The sequence below is a fragment of the Andrena cerasifolii genome, chromosome 1 (genome assembly GCF_050908995.1).
Source record: "Andrena cerasifolii isolate SP2316 chromosome 1, iyAndCera1_principal, whole genome shotgun sequence".
In the NCBI taxonomy this organism is placed as follows: Eukaryota; Metazoa; Arthropoda; class Insecta; order Hymenoptera; family Andrenidae; genus Andrena; species Andrena cerasifolii.
The window spans coordinates 29,469,331-29,490,748 of NC_135118.1; the positions used below are offsets into that span (position 1 = coordinate 29,469,331).

Sequence of the window (21,418 nt, forward strand, 5' to 3'; positions counted from 1 at the left end):
AATGACCCAGAAATCTCGAGAAATATTAACCCGATAGAAAGCTGTTGCGAAACCCAATACCTGCTCCCTCGTCCGCAGCAATTCTTTAATTCCCCGCAGATTTCCTCTCAGGCACACTCAAGATAATGAAACCAAAACGGTGCACCCTGCGCAGTAACAGGCTCAGAGCCAGCGAGCTCAACGAAGCTCGTCCCTTCCGATCACACGCCCCGAGTCGACGATACGCAAGCGATAAAGAAGAAATCGGGTCCAGGCAAATAAATTAGAGAAAGTACGATGCGAAAGTCACGATGAAACGAGGCCCCTGTACAGGCCCCCTCACTGGACGCTCGCGCGCTTAGTGAACGGGGCGCAAATATCGAGGATGCACCTCTGCCTGGTCCCTTCATCTGGACCGATCGTCCTGACTGGGCCTGGTCATCACGCAGCGTCCCCTGTAGCAGATCTCCGTCATGTGGGAGACCCTCGTGGTCGTCGAGGTCCTCAGGACCTTGCCCAGTATCGACTCGGTGGTGTTGCTCGTCGCCGTGGTGCTCGGAGTCGTCATCGTGGTCGGCGGTTCCGTGGCCAGGTGCTCGGGCGATGAACTCGTTGGGCTCTCAGAGGTGCTGACTCTCCCCAAGGTCGTCGGGTCTTGAGGATCGATATCCACCGTCGACTCTGTAGCCTGAGTCACTTCCTTCGACTCCACTTCGTTCATCGCCTTCGAGTCTTCCGTCAGGAGCGTCGCCTGGGTAGTCACTCTAACATCCGCACCCTTCGTGGTTGGCCTTTCCTCCTCCTCGCTACCAAACACCTCCAATCCTCCATCTAACGGAGTCTGCAGGGTCGTCGGGGTCTCATCAGCCGCCTCTGACCTTGCGATGGTTGTTTCTTCTTCAGCACTCTTCATGCTGTCGAAGATCGCCTTCACGTAGTCCGACAGAGTCTTCACGCTACCATCACCCTCGTTCTTGGTCTCCAGACCAGGAATGGCGGCTTTGGCGGCTTTTGCCTCGTGGTTCCATGAAGCTTGGGAGCGATCGAAGGCTGAGGGGTACCTCACTTCGCTCCACCTTGACCTGTGGTTCTTTGGATGAGCGTAGTTGTCCTCTTCTTTAGATTCTTCACTGCTTTCCAGAGACTCTGACGAAACTCCGGTCTCCCCTGAAGTCTTCCCTGAGACCTGGCCGAAACCTTCCACTTCGTCATCGTCTACTACCTTCAATCTCGTTCTACCTTCACCTTCCTCTTTCGCTTCCAAGTCGTTCTCCTTAGTCGTGTACTTAGAGGTGAAGAAACCGTGCTCTAAAGAGTCTTCAGCGCTCTTCTGCTCCCAGCTGTCCTGCTTCGTCGACTCCCAGAGGTCCTGAGCCTTGGTCTTCTTCTCATCCTTCGTTCTCTCTCCGCTAGACGACTGCCCATTCTTCTCCATTTTGTTCGAAGAATCCTGCGCCGGTTTAGAGGCACTGTCTTCGGAAGATCGCGTGGTGGTCGTTTCTTCAGGTTTGTCCGTTGTTGGTGGCGGTGTGGTCTGGTTCTCGATTGTTGTCGTTTCCTCAGCGTCGTCGGGGATCATCATTGGCGTCGTCATCACTGGGGACATCGTCCAAGCCGCTTCTGCTGACTCAGTGGTGGTGGTTCTCGGGATAGGCTCATCGGTCTTCAGGATCTCCGTGAGGAAATCTCGCAGGACTGACTTTTCTGACGACTTTGGGTCCTCTGTTGGGAGCTTCGACTCGCGGATGGGATTGTACTTGTATGGGTCGTGGAAGAGGCCGTTCAAGGCGGAATTGAAGTGCTGCGACTCCGCAGTGACGAAGTCGTCCACCACCGGTCGGACCTTCACGCGGACTCTTCTCCTTCGGCCGCCCTGGAAGAAAATGACGGGGGTGCTAGGCGTTTCTACTGTGGTAGGGTCTTTCATCAAGATTTCGTCAAGTAGTTTTACTGCAGTATTTATTTCGTAACTATGGCGTTTTGTTGCTTTAGAATTAAATAGCTATCCAGGACCATTTTAAATTTTTTTTTTATATTATTTCATTGGTCGAAACCACGGAAGGGTGTATGATAATTTCCATTTCAACAATTCTAATGAAAAATTCTGAGACTTTTCCCCCGTTTTCTTAAAAAATGAAGTATGGTAAAATATTGATTCTCTCGAGTTGCACCTTACAAGGAATTCTATTCAATTGCTGATGGAATCGCGCAGATTTCTTTATAAAGATCGAAAGTATATGTCGCAAAGGTCACAAAAATGTAAATTAAAGATGCTCCCAACAGCTGGTCTGACGTTGAAAAATCGACAAAGGTGGAACAGGGGAAAAAGAAAAATGAGGGAAAGAGAATGACAAATCTGTCTGTTCAAATTTAAATATCTCTATTACATGGAAATACATTATAGTAGATGAATGATAACTCATTAATGATAGATAATAATTAGAAAACAATTAATGATAATAAATGATAATACTAATGATGTCAGTGAAATGTTTAGATTGTCTCGTTGATCAAGGTGTGAAAGAAACAGTGTTCGCTCATTGCAGTCATCGTGAAATTTATTATTGCTTCAATCACTTTGTTCAACCTTCTTGTCGACAAGATTATCATAAATGTAATGGTTAATATTACCCACTGTTGTGATTTCATTAGTATTGTCATTTCTTATCATTATTTTTTTCTAATTACTATTTATCAATAATCTATTATCATTCATTTACTACAATGTATCTTCATATAGTAGAGATAATTAAATTTGAACACACGGATTTGTCATTCTCTTTCCCTCATTTTTCTTCTTTCCCCGGTTCCACCTTTGTCGATTTTTCAAGTTCAGACCAGCTTTTGGGAGCATCTTTAGCTTACATTTTTGTGATCTTTGTGACATAAACTTTCGATCTATATAAAAAAATCTGCGCCATTCCATCATCAATTCAATAGTGTTCCTTGTTACCGTGTACTTACGTCAATATTTTCTCAAAATCATCCACAGTATTATCCCCATTGTCCCCAAATATTTCCCTAGGGGAAACTTTAGCAAAACTTTCTCCGCAGTAGATCCCTTTAAAAGCCCTGACCGGCTGAAACATTTTGAGCCACTGAGAAAATGGGCAAAAATTTATTTAAATAAAATTTTTGATAAAACATAAAATATAAAAATTGTATTTGTTACTCGTCGAATAAAGATAAAACATCTCTTATTCGATACGATATTGAAATACTTTTTTATTTAGATAATGCCCCACTCTGCTCCAAATCGCTATCTCTAAATTTTGCGCCACTCAAGGTACAAGTGCGGATGCAAGAGCTCGTTACCAAATCGAAGAATCTCCCCCAAAATAATCACGATCCCAAAATCAATCACAGTGTATCTGTGAGACCGTATAAAGAAGTGACACTAAAAAAGCGATATTCCTCTCTCGTCACGCGTGCCTCACCTTTCTCCCAGCAGCAGCGTCACCGTTTTTCTTCTGGATCCTCTCGAGATCAATAGCGCTCTGTTGCCCCGTGGAACTTTCCACCCTGTCCATCAGCCAGGGCTCCGCGACGCGGCTCGTTCCCGCCTCGCTCCCGTTTCCGTCGCCCGTTAACACGGTGGTGGCGTCCGTGACGGCTGTCGTCTCGTTCATTTTTTCAGTGTGATCCAGCGAGCCTGTCTTCCTCCCGAACATAGTCGTGCCCATTAGCATCGACTCGTCCTCCTCTTCCTCCTCCCTCTCGTGTTTGGCCCTTTTGTAGTCGGAGGCGACGACCAGCGTGACGGATGAAACCTCGGGGGCGGCCGTAATTATTTCGGGCGCGCTCGCGTCCTTCGGAGACTCGCGGGACCAGCCGTGGTCCTTGGTCGCTCCCGCGGCCACCTGGTTCACGGCGAAGCTGGGCTGGAAGGAGGTTCTCGTCAATTTCGTGGACCACTGACTCTCGGCCCCGTAAATGTCCGCCGTCGTCGAATGGGAATCGTCCGTGGCCAGATCTGGCTGGCTGTACTTCCTCGTGGCTGCGCTGGCTAGCTGAGTCTGGTCGTACTCCACCCTCTGCGCTGGCTGCTCGGGGTAGTTGCCGAAGTTCAGCACGAATTCTGAAGGGTACTGAAAGGGAACGTCTGGATTTAATGGTGCGGAGCCACAGGGGTTGTTTCTTGGTGAGTCTCTTTCATTCTGGCGCTGCTTTGGGATTGTAAGCTGGGGCTGAGGGTTTTGATGTTGGAGAAAGAGGGGCTCATCAGAAATTCGTCCACTGAATGCTAAATGCACTAGAGGCGAAGGATTCTTGAATAATTTATTCTTTACTATACAAGTCCTTTGTTTCTAGTTATACTGCAGTTCTTGATACGCACTGTACACTTATGCCACATGCTGCCATGCAACCAAACTCACCACGTGCATTCTAGGAATCTCTCCTCCTTCGCAATTGCATTTTTAAGTATGAACATCCACTTGGTCTCTTTCTCTAAGTCATATCCCTAATTCATGTTCGACGCATGCAAAGTTTATCCGTCCCACGACATACTCGTTTCCCATTCTTCCACACTCCACGAGGGTAAAACTCTCCTCTGACTTTTAATTGAAGCTGCAGTACTGGAAATATTTATTCCATTATTCTACAGTGGCAAAAGTTTTCGGCAACCCTTTAAAACAGAATAACTTGTTTAAAATTGGTCCAAACGACCTGAGCTTTTTTTGAGAAACTAGAGGGTTTAGTTTGCTATGTGACGTATTTCGTCGTTTTGAAAAAAAATCTACAAAAGGCATTTTTATAAATTTTCATTACAAGCACAGAGAAAAAAGTTGAAAAACACGATATTTACTATTTTTTTCGCTATTGCGATAATTTGCAATTTTTTCAAAACGACGAAACGCGTCACTTAGCAAACTAATCCATCTAGCTTCTAAAAAAAACTCAAGTCGTTTGGACCATTTTTAAGCAAGTTATTGTCTTTTAAAGAGTGACCGAATACTTTTGCACGCCACTGCATATATTTAATAAGTATAAGTACATGATTGACAGAATACTTGGTATCCAACTTATTAAAAAAAAAATACTTTACGAATACTAGTACTAAACGAGGTGAAAGTGACCACACTCGAAATATTTAAGCGACGCAATAAATATTTCCAATACCGCATACACTTCAAACTTTAAACCACGAAGCAATACCTTCCTATCAATTTCATCTCCAACCTAAACACCCCAATAATTCCCTCTCCATTTTAAATAATCTAGTTCAACTCCACTCAATCAATAGCAACGCATTTCATCCGTCTATATCCAGAAACCCCGTCGCGGCCACCCTCCCGCGTGTCTGATCACAGATCGAACCAGCCCCCCCCATTATCAGCCACCGCGCAAAGTCCCTTGTAATCCACTAAACAGCAGGCTATCACAGGATACTCACGTTCTCGCTGGACGTGTCGTGGATCTGTTGGCCAGGCGGATCGCGCGCGGGAGGGAGCTGGCCGGCTTCATCGTAATTGTCACCGTGCAAAGTCTGTTGGTGCTCCGTGGTCGTCTGTTGGGGACGTATTCGCGGGTAATTCTCGTCCAGGGGCAGCTCGTTGTGCGCCTCCAACGCGGTCTCCGTGGTACTAGTAGTGGTCACCCGTTTCTTCCCTGGCCGTCGGACTCTACCCCTCGCTCTGGTCTGTTTCGTCTCGTCGGGTCGAGGCTTCGGTCTGGCCGCGTGTATCGCGTCGTCGGGCGGCACCGTGGTCGCAGGTATTCTTTCTGTCGTGCCGGTCGTCTCTATCGTCGTCGTTGTCGGGGGCGGTAGGGTGGTGGGTTTCCCTGGCAGGCGACGGATCGGCGTTGGCTGATATTTCGGACGGTTTTTGGGCAACGCAGTCGGAGGGGGGCTCGGTTCCACTGTGGTCTCGTCGATCGGTAGCAGCGATTGCTGCGACACCTGTCCAAGGGCGAGTCGATTCGGGGGTTCGTTGGTTATTGCTCGGCTTACTCGGGTTGGGGCACGCGGAGGGCCATAAGAGTATTTCATGGAAGATATTGGGGATATTGGGAAGTGAGAGTGTCAGTGGGGTGCGGGGGAAAATTTATTCGGTGGATGTTAAGACGGTGGGTGTGCCTCTCGTCCCCCATTATGGGGCTATTTCTGTCCTTGGCGTGTTCAGGCACTTTTACTAATTGTAAGATCCAAAAACATCTCCAATAGGGTGCCCTTATTTTCAACCTGCGACTTCTTTTGCTCTCACTCCCTAATATGGTCCCATTTCATAAAAAAATAGGGCCTGAAAATGATTATTGCGATCGGACAGCAGGGACGGGTGCCGACCAGGCCTTAAAGTTTAGAATTCATCAATATCTCACTAAATGGTGTCAAACAAACTCTACGTTCTTAAACGCATCCAAGTGTCATGTTATGCACTTTTATCGTTCAAGAATAATGCTAACCTATCGATACTCCCTCCATAACATAATTTTAAAGAACGTTCAGACAATAGTAGATCTTGGCATCGTATTACCCTATCTTGGCACCCTATTTTTTTATAAAATGGGACCACTAGGGGGTGACAGCAAAGAAATACAAAAAAAAATTTAGACACGTGTAAATAAGGGCTACCCTAATTTCCAATGGGAGGCAAGAGACACCTTCGACATTTTCACCTTCAAGGATATTGCCACACCACTTAGGTTCCCCTCAGCTGATACTAAATAGTTTCTTTCCTGCGCATGCTACGAACTTTAATGCCATTTCTAAGGCGTAGCCGTTTTAGTTTCAAGTTAGGATGCTATCCAAAACTTTCCAACAGCATATCATAACCCTCGCGGCACGATCTTTGGCGACGAATTATTCTACAGACTAAATATTATCTTTTCTCGTTCCCTCCTGTTTATATCCAATTCTCTACGAAAGCATCGCTAAACGCCCCTCGCCTCTGAAGGTATCTACAAAAGCATCCCTAAGCGTCACTCACCTGGGCAAACTGAGGCCTATAGGTAACAGGTGGCTGGAACCTGGTGTCCACAGGGTGTACTGGTCTAAAGTTCGGTGGCCTTATAAATCCATAATCAACATCCTCCTCTACGGGTTGCTCGGTGGTGGTGGTGGTCGTCGTCGATGGGATCGACGCCGTGGTAGCCACTTGCCTCTGCTGCTGAGCCACGTGGAGCTTGATGTACTCGTTGCCATCTGTCTGAACCTGCGAGCCGTGGTTCTGCGTACGCGACCTGGATCTGGTTCTCTGTCTACTGGGGGACGTGCGCGTGGAATCTTGGTTCACGACGTTGAAACGAACGTACTCGTCCTGGGAGCCTCTGTTCCGCGTCTGCACCGAGGGTTCGTGGTGCAGGCGGGTGCCGACGCGACCTCGAAGGCGTTGCCGTATCACCACAGGAGTGGTGCTCGTTGTGGTGGCCTCTGTCGTTATCTGGAATTAGAAATTGTAATTTATGAGCACCTGGCAATCCGTTGTTCTCCAAACAGCATTCTCGTATTACGTTGTAACAGTTGCATTGGCGTCGACGCGTTTCCACGATTTGTCGATACGTTTCGAAAGGAAATTCCAGCCACTGCAATTTAATCATAAGGGAAAATATCTAATAAAAGATTATGAATTATCTTTACCGTAATAAGTGTAATACTTTCGAACGTAGACTATAATTATTCGATGATTAACATTTGGACTAGTATCAACCTGTTTTCACGCCGAGGGATTTCACAAAATATTGTTGCAGTGTCTCCTATGTTTTCTGAGTGAGAGTCAAGAAAAATTTTGCACAGCACATGTGATCGCTCGAAATGGTGATTTCTCAAAACCTGGCACCACTCAAAGCGTTAAAAAGGAACGGTTATGAAGAAGCATAGCAAGATTGTGAAAATAATGGAGACATTGGAAGAGGAAAGGTAGCTTGAGTGTGAAGAACTCGCTCTCGAACACTAATCTAAGAAGTTAACGAGCACATCAAGCTCTAATGCTTCGTAAAACCGTTGCCACCCTGAGCACCGTGTTTCACTTCCTGCACCTTCAACGATATCACCTCACGCGTCATTTCGTTATGCCCCAAGTATCTCCCTACACCTTTTCCACCCATTAAGGGGTTATGCCTACCTGCAAGGTCTGAAAACGCAAGTATATTCGGGATTTTTTTTCTTCAATTTGAAGACTTTGTTTTTAAATTATCGGTAGTATATTCGAAAGTAAATATTTTAAAGTTCTTGTAGTTTTTTTTGCAACGCGATAACTAAATAAATAATGGAATTATAAGCGATCTCCCGACAGCGCTTTTTTTATTACGGTGATCGCTATAGCTACGACCTGGTTCATCAGAAATAAAAAATTCGACCAAATTTAGTCAGTATATTAGATTAGCTTGTCCTTAATCGTGGGTTTTTCATTTCCGTTGGGTAGTTGTTATTTTACAGATGGAAAATGATGAAGCATGAGCGCGATTCTGTGGTGAAAATCGATACTTTTGCTATGAGAAGTTGCCATTTTGTAGCAAATTAATATCTTGGGATAATAAACGATTAAGGACAAGATAATCCAATATACTAACTAAATTCCCGCGAATTTTTTATTTCAGATGAAACAGGTGAAAATTAAAATGTTCACCGCAAACTACTGTCAAAAAAATCGCTGCCGAGAGATCGCTAATATTTTTTTTTATTTGTGTATATTTTCCATCGCAAAAATTACCACAAGTAGTTTAACATGCACCCTTTCGAATACATAAAGGTTTATTTAAAAAAAAGTCTTCGAGTGTTTTAAAAAAAATCCCGAAAATACTTGTGTTTTCAGACCTTGCAGGTAGGCATAACCCCTTAAGTCCCTCCGCTTCCTCGCCCCTTCGCGACCAATTTACTTACATCAGCCAGAGGGACCTCCGTCGAAGACACTGGCAGCTGGTAGTCCTCCTGCTTGTTCTCCGACAGCGGGACAAATATCGTCTGCTCGTTGAGATCGCCACTCACCACGCTGCTCTGGATCTTCTCGCTCTCCAGGTGATGAAGATTGTCTTGTCCGGTCAAGCTGTACTCAGGCTGCGTCTGCATGTTCACGTCGTAGATGGACGAGTAGCGTTCCTCGTCCTGCGTCCTCAGGCGAGGATCTGGGGTGGTGGCTAAATCGAAGTCGCTGTTCTCCGCCTTGCCGTCTATGTGATAGTCCTTGGGCCTCTGGAGGATTCCCTGTTCCAGTGGCTCACCACTTTGTGCCTGGTAGTTGAACCCGTTCACCGGGGTCTTCTCGAGGCCAGTCTGCTCCAAGGTGGCTTGGTCGTAGCCACCGCGGTAGAGAGATTGGTCGGGGAGGTTCTGGGGGTAGTTCTGATTCCGCGAGTAGTCATCAGAAACTAAGGGGGATCCGTGGTTCACCGCCAGGGAGGGGTAGTTCTGGGTAGTGGTGATCGTGGTCGACGGATAGTTCTCTGGGGAATAGTCGTTCAAGGTGGAGGAGGAGTCTAGCTGACGGTGACTCGTTTCTGGCGCGGTTGGCTGAAGGAATGCTGCGCCTGTAGGCGGGGAACCAGAGTCCACCTGGGGATCGTAAGCCTGGTGGGACTGCGTGTTCTGAGTTTGGCCGAGGACCTAGGTAGAAATAAGATACTTTAGCTTCGTGTGAACCTAGGCGGAGTGAGGCTTCCACTGCGCATGAGTAAAGGGAATGGTGGGGAAGTGGGCGGAGCCAGAGGGGGCGCAGTCAAGTGGACCCTCGTTTCTTTAATCATGAAATTCATGAATAATAGAGTGCAGTAGGGAGGGGAGGATAATCAAATAGCATGAGCTACTTAAGGGGTTATAGGAGGCCGAAAAGAGGCGAATGGTTGTGATTTTTTTTTTAAATAGCGGAAGCATATATTTTTACAGAACTTTTTGCACTTAAAAGAGCAACATTTAAAGAACATTTGGTATTTTTTGTACAAAAATATTTACGTTTATAATACAAATACGACATCAAAGAAGCCTTATCTAAGAAAATATCTGAAAAATTCTACTGCACCAATCTTTCAGAAAATTTGTGGGCTTATTTTTTATATAAAATCTACTGAATGACGCAGGGATTTTTTTTCCATTGTACAGTTTCGATTTTATCAACGAAAAACGGCCATTAGTGATAACCATGGAGACATTTTTCGTTGATATAACCGAAACTACACATTGAAAAAAAATCCTTCCGTCATTCAGTAGATTTTTATACAAAAAATAAGCCCACAAATTTTCTGAAAGATTGGTGCAGTAGTTTTTGAGATATTTTATTCACTGTTTTTAAAAAGTTTTTTTGGATTTCGTTGTATTTGTATTATAAACGTAAATATTTTTCCACAAAAATTACCAAATGATCTTTAAACGTTGCTCTTTCAAGAGCAAAAAGTTCTGTAAAAATATATGCTTCCGCTTTTTCAAAAACAATGCGCCTCTTTTCGGCCTCCTAACTATGTATAACCCCTTAATAGATCACGAATTACATTTAGATCATCTTATAGATTTATGTTTACCTCAGACTGCTGGCTGGTTTTGTCTCGATTCCTAAGTTTCTGCGTCCTACTGGCTGGCCTCCTGTGTTCCGAGCTGTATTTCAAAGTCGTCTCTGGGGTTCTTGATTTAGTAGGCTCGTAGGCCGATTCGCGGTAATCTTCTGTGGTGGTTGAGAATCTGGATTTGGATCTGTTGTACGGTCTTCGGTTTCTGTCGGCGTTCACTTTCGTGGACGGGGCTTGCGTCGTTGTCCTTGGTCGGGTGGAAGAGACCCTAGTTCTAAAATTCACGGAACGTCGTTGTTTATCTTTATTTATACCACACAATTGCTTTTACAAGTGGGATCCCCTTTATCGACGTTTAACATTATTCACAGTGTGAATTCTATGGGAGTAACGATGACTAATTAGATTCGAGGTTTGGTGCGCGAACTAGTATCGAGGCATTGCTACTGTTGGAACAGGTTTTGTAATTCCTATGTGTAGAAGCCACGGAAAAAAACTCAAAAAAAGAAAATGAAGAAGCATCAAAAACACTATCGAACATCACATAAACTCAAAAGCACTTAAAAATTAAAAATCCCCCCTAACAATGACCTCTCCCTTAAATTTTCCCCCTCGAAACCCACCTCTGTCGACTGCGCGGCCTATAAGTGGTGGTCGGAGTGCGTTGCGTCGTGGTGGTCGTGGTAGTCGTGGTAGTGGAAGTCGTAGTTTGGAGTTTCGCCTCGTTCTTATCCAGCAGAGAGTTCACCAGTCCAGGCAGATGAGGCGAGATCGCTGGCAGTTCCGCTGGCAAGCTGTACTGCGTGGGCCCGACGGGGGCCCTGACATCGTTCACGTCACCGCCAGACACTTCACCCTCGAAACCATTCCCTAAACCACTCGCAGACTGAGAACTCCCTTGACCATACTGGCCCGCATTATTATACCTCTGAGCCTCTCTGTGCTGATTCAATTCATGGTTGATCAATGCCAGCTGGGCAGCCAGGTCCTGGCCCCTGGTCGTGGGGTCCTGAGGCCCAACGGGCTCCTCCTTGAAACTTGGCGTAGTCGAATACGAAACCTCCTCCGCGTGACTAACCGAGGTCTCCACTTTGGGACTCTGCAGAGGGACCTCGGTAGTCCTCAAATTCTCATCGTAATACTTGTGTCTCCTGGTGCTGGGCCTCTGGTCCTCGTAGTACGAGGTGCTGACCACAGAGGCGGGCTTGTCGCCGTAGAACTGCCTGAATCTGAACCTACCTCCAGAATACCCAGACGAAGGTGTCGTTGAGTAGGTCTGGTCATACTTAGGCGTACTCGATGGTTCCTGGGAGTAGCCCACTGTCGTCTGAGGCTCAAACAACGGGGTGGTAGCCTCGGACCCAGTGCTGAGACCGTCACTGTAGGAATTCGGCTCGATCAGTGGCGTGGGACTTGGGTTCTGATCGTCGCCATCTTTGGGATCGGTGTTGTCCAGAGTGTTCACCACTACTGACCCAATATGTGGCGCCGGGAATGGGATTTTAGAGTAGCCTGGAGGAGGATCGAAGCTGAGGGGAGCAACGAAGAAGGGCAGCTTATCCACCTTCCTCTCCACTCGGTTGTGGTCGATAGAAGATAGGTAAGGGAGGTCGAATTTCGCGTAACCCACAGGCGGGTCTAAATTAGTCGGGCCCACAAAGACTTGAGGGGTGTCCGGGCCCACGGTGTCCACCACAGCAATGGTCTTCGCGTCCTTCAACAGCTTCAGAACGTCGGACACTTTAACTCCCGTGATTTTCGAGCTACTACCGCCCATGTAGACAGAAAGGGGTGGCTGGTTGGGTGAAGGTGTGGTGGTGGTTTCTCGATAATTCTGCTGATCCTGATACTGGTGTCGCTGCCGCTGCCTCCCCCTGATCTTGCTCTTCATTGGCTTCGGCGTTTCCCCGAGATGCTGACGATGGAACTCCTGCTGGTCCCTGATCAGAGGAAGCGCTTGCGCGTTCTGGTGTTCGCTGACAGCTGAGCTCGCTCTAACCTCCTCCTCCCGTTGCTTCTCCAAGATTCGTTGCTGCTTCAACTCCTCCTGGATCTCCAGCTCCTTCTGCCTCTCCAGAGCCAGTCTCTCAGCCTCCCTTTGCCTGGCAGCCTCTTCAGCCCTTCGCTTCTCCTCTTTCGCGCGAATTTCAACCAGTCTTCTTCGTTCCAGCTCCTCCAAACGCTGTTTCTCTCTAGCTTCGCGGATTCGTTCCAGCTCCCTTTGCTTCGCGAGTTCCTCCAGCTTCTCCAGCTCCTTCTTCTTCTTCTCCGCTTCTCGCTGCCTCTGCAGCTCCTGCTCCCTCTGCACCGCCTCCTGCTGGAGACGAGCCTTCCTCTCCAGTGCCCTTTGCTCTTCGTTTAACCTGGCGATCTCTTTCATGCGCTCCTCCTTCAGGAACTGGGTCTTCTCCTCGCGCTCCATCTGTATCTGCTGCAACAGCTGACGCGCGAAGGCTTCCTGCTCGCCCGTGGCGGGGCTGGAGTCCACGGCATCGTGGTGCTGGTGGTGCTGAGATTGTTGCTGCTGCCGATTGGGATACTGCTTCCTACCGCGTCCTCTTTTCGGCTGGCCACGCTGCGCTAGCGTCTCTGCTGGGACGTAAACCAGCTGTACCTGAAGAGGAAGGGTAGTTGTTTAGAAAGTGGCGGGATATCGAGGATATCTGACAAGGTAAGATCCCGAACCCGAAAATTCAAAAAATTCTGAAACTTCGTGGATATGTAGTGAATTTTCTCCTGATTACAACGCAATTTTTTTTGCTGCCCAAAATCGAACTAAGGGGGTGAAATTAACCCCTGAAGATTCGGCTATTTTTCGATTTTATTTTCTAACTCGCAATCTGTAAGAGATAGAAAAGGAATTTCAAGACAAAAGTTACTTCTTTTAATTAGATCTATCGAATGGTAGAAGTTTTATCAATTGTTTAAACAATTAGAAAGAAGTTATAAACAAAAATATTAATTAATGTTTTCTAAAATTCGTGGTTTCACGTGAAATCTGAACTGGATGTTTAAATAATTATGAAACAGCATGCTCCTCGACAATCGAATAAATTTTGGATCCCATTGTAACGTACCTTAAGGGGGAACACCACTATGCTGGCCGGAAAAGTAAGCCATTTTTAAGAATTTCTTTCAGGAATAATTTACAGTTTTCATACAAAAATTGTATTACCTATCTTTAGTACGCTGCCTTAAGAGACTATACAAAAAAAAATAGAAAAACATGCATAATTTTTAATATGTTAATTATTTTTCTAGACCCCCCACGCGAGCTAGTCGAATGTGTAACTATGGAACAGCAGGTCCGAAATCAAATTTCATTTCATTTTATGAACTACGTGAGTGTAGCTTCCGTTTCCATTACTACGCCCTTGAATTTTTTTACCCTAACATCAAACATGCAAGCTTCCTCAAGCCAAAGAATTCTTAAGTCTCCATCCTCAGTTACAAAATCGTGTGACGAAGAATACTAACTTCCTCCTCTCCGTCCTGCCCAGCCTCCACCTGTTGCCCTAGTGACCCCTGGCTCGATTCCTTCAAGTGCTTCGCCCCCTGCCGCTGGTTCTCCTGAATCTGTTCCACGTCCTGGACGTTCTGTTCCTGCTGCAGCAGCTGGGTGCCCTTGAAATCACGTCCAGGTGGGCCTGCGTACTCTTGCGGCACGCTCGGCTCATGTTTCGTCGGTTGATGAGGCCGAGGTCGCTGTGGAAGGAAATTCTGCGCTGGGAACACCGGTGGAAGCGCCTCGGTGGCGGGAAGTGGCGGTACCAAGTCCTCCGACGCTATGTCTCCGATCGCCTGCGAGTTTCCCAATACACTTTCGTGCAGCCGTTTGTCCTCGTCCGCGTTGCTGAACCCGCTGGGCAGGAAGCCTTGAGACTGGGGGAGGAAAAACTTCTGTAGGGGCGAGGGTGAAGCGTACAAGTTCCATTAACGACAGACTGTCATTTGGGCGACATTTTAAATTTATTGTTACTTCTTACCTATTAATATCACAGAGTAAAAACTAAGAATTCCTTTGAAATCGAATTTGGTAACTCGAATTCCACTCTTGTGGGTCAAGATTGACCCAGCATGGCAATAGATTAGAAGTTACTTAAAGTACTTTCCTGATTAGAGGCAGTTAAGGTTAGAGAAGTTTGAAGTTACATATATACAATTGTTTGAAAAGGGGAGCCTCAGATTATCAGCTGAAGTTCAAGATTGTACTGTGTTTTGTGAATAATTTGTTACTAAACTAACAAGAGGAGGACAGGGTGTGATAGACATCGATTCTGATGAGACTTGGCACGATGGATCTATGCCGAAAATAAGTAAATAGGTGTCCAAGCGTTTAAGCCAATAAGCTTTAATAATAGAGATGTTTACGTGTAAAATGTTAAACATTTCAAAGTGACCGTGGGGTTTTAGTGGGTAAAAATCCCACAGTACCTTGGCGCCCCCGGGGATTCCCCTCAGGATGCGTCGAGGTGCCTTCTGAAGATTTCCTCGCGCTAAAAAAAATACCCACGGCCGCTATGAAATGTTTAATAATTTACAAGTAAATATCTCTATTATTAAGGCTTATTAGCTTAAAAGCTGTGACACCTATTTACTTATTTTCGACATAGATCCATCGTGCCAAGAGTCATCAAAATCGATGTCTATCATACCCTGTCCTCCCCTCGTAAGTAGCACCACTATTTTAAAATTCCAAGGGGTAGTATGCTTCTTATTTCTTTGTAACCCAATTGACTTTCTTTTTTAAATCCTTTCTTCCTTATTTCATCTACATCGTATACCATGAAACTTTTTAAAATTTTTAATAAATAATCCGAACAGGCACCAAGAATCTTCTGCAGTACGTTTTCCTGCCACCCTCCTAAGTCCCCGTTCTTGTAGAATATAAATTTAGAGAAGGTAAAGATGTTCTCTGTACCTGAAGAACCTGCTGCTGAGCCCTCAGCTGTTGCTGCAGCAGCAACAGCTTCTGTATGTTCTCCTGCGTCTTTTGCAGCTGCAAAAGCTGTTGCTGGTACTGTTGTTGGAGCGCAGGTGGTAACGCCAATTGTGGTACCTGAGACAATTGAGCGTTGCTGTTCGTCAGAAGGCCGCCCGCAGAATTGCTCTGCTCAATCTGGGTTTGGGTGGCCCTTGGATTTGCCAGGGGTATCCATTCGCTGTTGGTGACCTGTCGTGACCATCGTTCGGCCTGGATCGCGCCGAATTCGACCGACAGGACCAAACAGATCGGTAGCGTTAGCGTCAGGCACCTCCGCACGATCTGCAATTATGACGAGAAATATGAATGTTGTGGTAGGTATGTTAGTTGGTAATTGGAGGAAACCTGATGGTTGGGGAGTAAGTGGTCATTTTTTAGGTGTTTGGTGATGATACCTTAGCCAACTCTTATTTTTGAAGCTGGTGTGGTACCCCAGTTGACTCTTATTTTTAGAGCACGTGGTATCTTAGGTAATTCTTAATCGAAACTTAATGGTACTTTAGATACCTTTCATCGAAACTTAGTGGTATCTACCTTAAGTAACTCTTATTGAAACATAATAGTACCTTAGATAAATCTTATCGAACCCTAGTGGTGCCTAAGATAATTCTTGGCGAACCCTAGTGGTGCCTTAGATAAGACTTATGAAACCCTAGTGGTATCTTAGATACCTCTTATTGAAACCTAGTTGCGCCTTACACAACTCTTATTGAAACCTAGTTGCGCCTCGCACAACTCTTATTGAAACCTAGTTGCGCCTCGCACAATTCTTATTGAAACCTAGTTGTGCCTCGCACAATTCTTATTGAAACCTAGTTGCGCATTACGCAACTCTTATTGAAACCTAGTTGTACCTCGCATAATTCTTACTGAAACCTAGTTGAGCCTCGCAGAATTCTTATTGAAACCTAGTTGTACCTTAAGCAACTCTTATCGAAACCTAGTTGTGCCTTAAACAACTCTTATTGAAACCTAGTTGCGCCTCACACAATTCTTATTGAAACCTAGTTGCGCCTCACACAACTCTTTTCGAAATAAACTACCCTGATCCACCAGAACACATAGTTCTACGCGAAACAAATAAACCCAAAACACTAGAAGACCCGCAGGAATAAATCCCACAGAAATAAAATCAGTAAATCGTGAATCAAAGAGCTCGAAGAAAATACTATTCCCTGCATCATCCTCAACTGGTATTCTACAGTTCAGCTGCAATAATTCATCTCCCCTGGAATTATTGCCACTCTGATTGCACGATCATTCGATCCATGACGCAAACATTCCATAATACCATCACGCCAGAAATCCAATCGATTCCAATCAGAGCCAGCTGTTTCAGTCTCTGCAAGATATAATCTACATCCCGTATTTGCACTCGCCCCAATCGCCGTCCAATCATACCGATCTCAACGGACGATCGAAAGACGTGCCCCGAGCGGTCCGGAGGACGATTTCACGCTCAATGGGAGAGCCGGTAGAAGAAAAAAAAGGAACCGCGGTCTATCAGCAGCCGCGGCAAGAGATCGAAATACCCGCGGCAAGTGCTTGCCCACGATTCAATCGGCACGGCTATTAATGAATTCCCGCGGTTTCCGCGCACGGAAGGCAACGAGCGCTTAGCAGGAAAGAAACAAGGGAGTACTTTCTCCCCGCTTATTTATGGAACCGCGGGCTTTCGTAATTTTCCGCCAGAAGATCAACTGGAATTTCCTAATTGAAAGCAGAGGTGTCGAGAGCTCCGAGGAGAGCTAATTGAAAATTTTAATGTCACGCACCTGAGATATTAATATTCATTCTCCTACCACGCCTCAGCTTTCCCCGGTTTACCATAAAACCCAGCTTCCCCACTAGATTATAATTTCTCGCGTCGAAGATCTGTAATCCCCCGTGGAAATAATTGATCCCCTCCGCGGAGCTACTAGCAAATTAATATCTCGCGCCTGAAACGCTCGAATGCAAGAAATATTAATATGCACACTCTCCTTCCAGCGACCAGCTTTCCCTAACGCGCCACAAAATCCTCGGGCCTGGAGCTCGAAGTCAGTTAGCAGGTTCTTCGGCAAACTGCGAATTTCGCTCGCTCAGGGATCTGTAATCCCCGACTAAATAATTGATCCTGTATTAGTGGAAGGTGGAATCCTTATTCCACTCTCCGTCGAATCAGCTCTGTAATTATCAACGCGCGCTCCCCGTAGCTCCTAGCTGTTGACAGAATACGCGGAGGCGTGTGTGCACGTAGTCGGCAATCTGCACTCGAAAGCAAAGTTAAACAGTGAATGTAGTCGTCCTTCTACTGGCGAACATGAGAGCGCGAATCGCGGCGGGCCGCGCTGTGCGTCACGCACGCTTAAGGTCCTTAAATCATTGCCCGTCGCTGCAGGCAGCCTATTATGGCAACAATTAACTCCTGTTACCGTTAAAATTCACAATCGAGCGGGGAAACCCCTTTTAATCGTGTTAGTATTGGTGGTTTAATCGAGAACTACTTCGAGCAGTTTCCCACGACTCTAATTACTGTCTAATGATGCATCATCATTATAGTTTGTAAATATTGTTGCAGTTAACGCGTGGTTATTTCGTTCATAATAATTTGTCGAGTTTTTGCGTTAATATTCTGTTTATAATTATTTGAATTAGCGACAGCGAGGGGGATGATATTTTATTACGAAACGTGCTTACTAATCTTCGTTATTTTCTATTAGAAAGTATGTAAAATAAGGAGAAAGTGATTATATTCTTATTAACTGTTTCGGTGCTTGAGATTCAAATGCTGGGTGCACACTGTGTGCGGGAGGCCTCTAGTGGTATGCGTTAGGCGTGTACGCTCGACGCCCAAGGGCGTTTTCCGCACACGCTGTAAGGGAATGATCAAACATTGCGTTTGTAGCACACAAATGGTAATAGAATATAGGTACGTTCATTTGGAGGGAATAAAATTGTTGCTTGTGCACGTTCCCTGACACGCGAGTAGTCCACGACGATATTTATTAACAGTGATGTTTTTATTGGACAGGCATGACAGATCGGAATAAATGAAAATGGATCTGAAATTATGAAGAATGTAACACATGTGTTAGACTTTTCCATCAGTTACTTCGGGCCCGTTGGAGATCGCGTTAGGAAATAATTATAGAATTGGAAAGATGTCAGAATGCATTCCAGTTATTCGATTAATATCGAACGATATTGCACACTCGAGGGAAGGGAACTAATGGTCCCTGGAAACGCGAACGATTCGTGTCTGGAAACAGTTTGAGGAGCGGGCAGAGAAGGCAAGCGTTCGAGTGGTAATGAAAGAATTATCATCGTCATTACTGGTATTGCGTGTCGCTGGCGGGTAGGAGCGAGATATCTGGAGTGCAACCGTAGCTAACGAACCGTGAACCATCTGAAACTGCGTGTGCCAGTGATTTCTAATAAATACTAGGGCTGTCTGGGAGTGCTTGATGGATCTTTCACCAGACACTTTGAAACGATTGGATGTTTTTATGCAAGAACATCGTTGCGAGTACATGAAGGCTTTTGGAGAATCGTTTTTAGATCGCCAGTGATGGAGAACATAGGCGGAGAGTAGAGATTTAGGTATTTGGAAGAATTTGTATTAGAGAAGTAAACGTAGAAGCGTGTAATAGATAATACGTAATGGTACATCCTAAGAAATGAAAATAAATTCTAGAGAATTCAAATCCATAGGGGATATACTCTTGAGATTTCAAAGCTTCGAGAATTTAAATTCTTGGGTGTTCCAAAATCTCGGGAGTTCAAACTCTTGTGAGTTCAAACACTTGAGAGTTCAAACTCTTAGGAATTCATACTCTTGGGAATTCAAACTCTCGAAAGTCGGGAAACTCTCGAAAATCCAAACTCTCGAAAGTCTAAACTCTCGAGAGTTCAAACCTTCAGAATTCCAAACCCTCATGAGTGTTAACCCTAAAGGGCCAAAACTCTTGGAGATTCAATCTCTTGTGAGTTCAAACTCTTGGAGATTCAATGTCTTGTGAGTTCAAACTCTTGGAAATTCAATCTCTTGTGAGTTCAAACTTTTGGAGATTCAATCTCTTGTGAGTTCAAACTCTTGAGAGTTCAAACTCTTAGGAATTCACACTCTTGGGAATTCAAACTCCTGAAAGTTCCAACTCTTAGGAATTCACACTCTTGGGAATTCAAATTCTTGAAAGTTTAAACTCTTAGGAATTCACACTCTTGGGAATTCAAATTCTTGAAAGTTTAAACTCTTAGGAATTCACACACTTGGGAATTCAAATTCTTGAAAGTTTCAACTCTCGAGAGTCCAAACCTTCAGAATTCCAAACCCTCATGAGTGCTAACCCTAAAGGGCCAAAACTCTTGGAGATTCAATCTCTTGTGAGTTCAAACTCCTGAGAGTTCAAACTCTTAGGAATTCACACTCTTGGGAATTCAAATTCTTGAAAGTTTAAACTCTCGAGAGTCCAAACCTTCAGAATTCCAATCCCTCATGAGTGTTAACCCTAAAGGGCCAAAACTCTTGGAGATTCAATCTCTTGTGAGTTCAAACTCTTGAGAGTTCAAACTCTTAGGAATTCACACTCTTGGGAATTCAAATTCTTGAAAGTTTAAACTCTCGAGGGTTCAAACCTTCAGAATTCCAAACCCTCATGAGTCCTAACCCTAAAAGGCCAAAACTCTCGGAGATTCAATCTCTCGAGAGTCCAAACCCTCGGGGATTTAATCTCTCGACAATCCAAATTCTAGGGAATCCAATCTCTCGAGAGTTCAAATTCTAGGAAAACCAGTCTCTCGAGACTCCAAACTCTCTTCATTGTTATAATATAATAAATAGGATAATCAGAGGTGCTTAAAGAATACATTTCAGACACTGACCTCTTCAATCGACTCTTAAGCCATAAATAATGAGTACTTAATCGGTTTGACATCAGAGTTCTTTCAACGACCTTTTAATTTGCGCCGCAATTAATCAATTTCTCAACCCCCTTTTTGCTCCTCCTTATGACTAATTGAAGCGGCAAAAATCGGTAACCGATTAGCAAGGTTTTATACTCGTTATTGAATCGATATTCGTTCTACTTAATGGGCGATTCGATCAATGGGATATCAAAGATAAAAACTTACACAGTTCGTTATAATTCATTCATACGAGTCTCACTCTACCGTGAAGAAGCTAAGCATCATTTATTTCTTTAAGTAATAAATTAGTGACCAATCTGATTACGCGCGGCTTGCTATTTCATTTGCCGTTTACACAACAGAAATAAGACTTCGTTTATTCCTCAAAGAGAAATCGTTGGTAATTAGAAGTATTTGCATCGAGGATAAAAACCGCCATCGTGGTCAGGGCTGCTCTATTGTACTACCAACCTAACTACCATTCAATTGCTCAAATAATGAATCAACGTTTAACTGTCTACCTGTATTCATTTCATCGTGTAATCAGCTACGAAATTGCTTTATTATTACCAAAGAAAAGCGACGAAGTACTGGATAATGCAACATCTTTTGAAAGAATAATCCAAGTAGGCAAAGTTTATCAAGACGCAACTTCAACAGAATTCTAAATAACGAAGTAACTATTAATGACTAAAGGAATATTTACACCGAGGGACAAATTTAAAATTTATGATTAAACTTGCCTAAAGAGGAAAGTTTCTCGATGACAAATAATTCTCGTAGTAGATGCAACTATGAACGATCTCCAAGTCAACGTAATTTTCTTAAAACAAATATTATGCTATTTTAATCAGAATTTAATATCCTTTCCTGTGACAAGTTCAGCAGATGATTATTTAAAATCACCATCAAGAGAATCAAAGGCCACCTAAATTCCTTAGATCCTCCATTGAGCAACCACAAAACTTCACCTTCCAACTAAGAGATATTGATTTCACCAGAAATAGAAAGAAAAGGATGAGATTCCATGGCATTTCTCTCAAATATGGAATCGTTCCAAAGCAATCATAACCGACCAACAATTTATCTACTGCGAAGATCAAGATCAGCATGATGATCAGCGTAGCGCGGATC

General features: G+C 44.8%; 1 protein-coding gene across 2 annotated transcripts in view; it reads right to left on the reverse strand.

The window, feature by feature from the left end:
* The window catches only part of LOC143374640 (uncharacterized), a 68,637-nt gene continuing 47,219 nt past the window's right edge, over window positions 1-21,418 (reverse strand). For both annotated transcript variants that reach the window (XM_076822919.1, XM_076822928.1), the window contains exons 2-10: window positions 15,335-15,679; window positions 13,891-14,295; window positions 11,037-13,027; window positions 10,429-10,687; window positions 8,801-9,520; window positions 6,909-7,361; window positions 5,375-5,881; window positions 3,417-4,067; window positions 1-1,852 (exon numbers count right to left, since the gene is read on the reverse strand). In XM_076822919.1, the coding sequence (XP_076679034.1) occupies window positions 386-1,852; window positions 3,417-4,067; window positions 5,375-5,881; window positions 6,909-7,361; window positions 8,801-9,520; window positions 10,429-10,687; window positions 11,037-13,027; window positions 13,891-14,295; window positions 15,335-15,679 (6,798 nt within the window). In that variant the 3' untranslated portion in view covers window positions 1-385. The remainder of the gene's footprint in view (window positions 1,853-3,416; window positions 4,068-5,374; window positions 5,882-6,908; window positions 7,362-8,800; window positions 9,521-10,428; window positions 10,688-11,036; window positions 13,028-13,890; window positions 14,296-15,334; window positions 15,680-21,418) is intronic.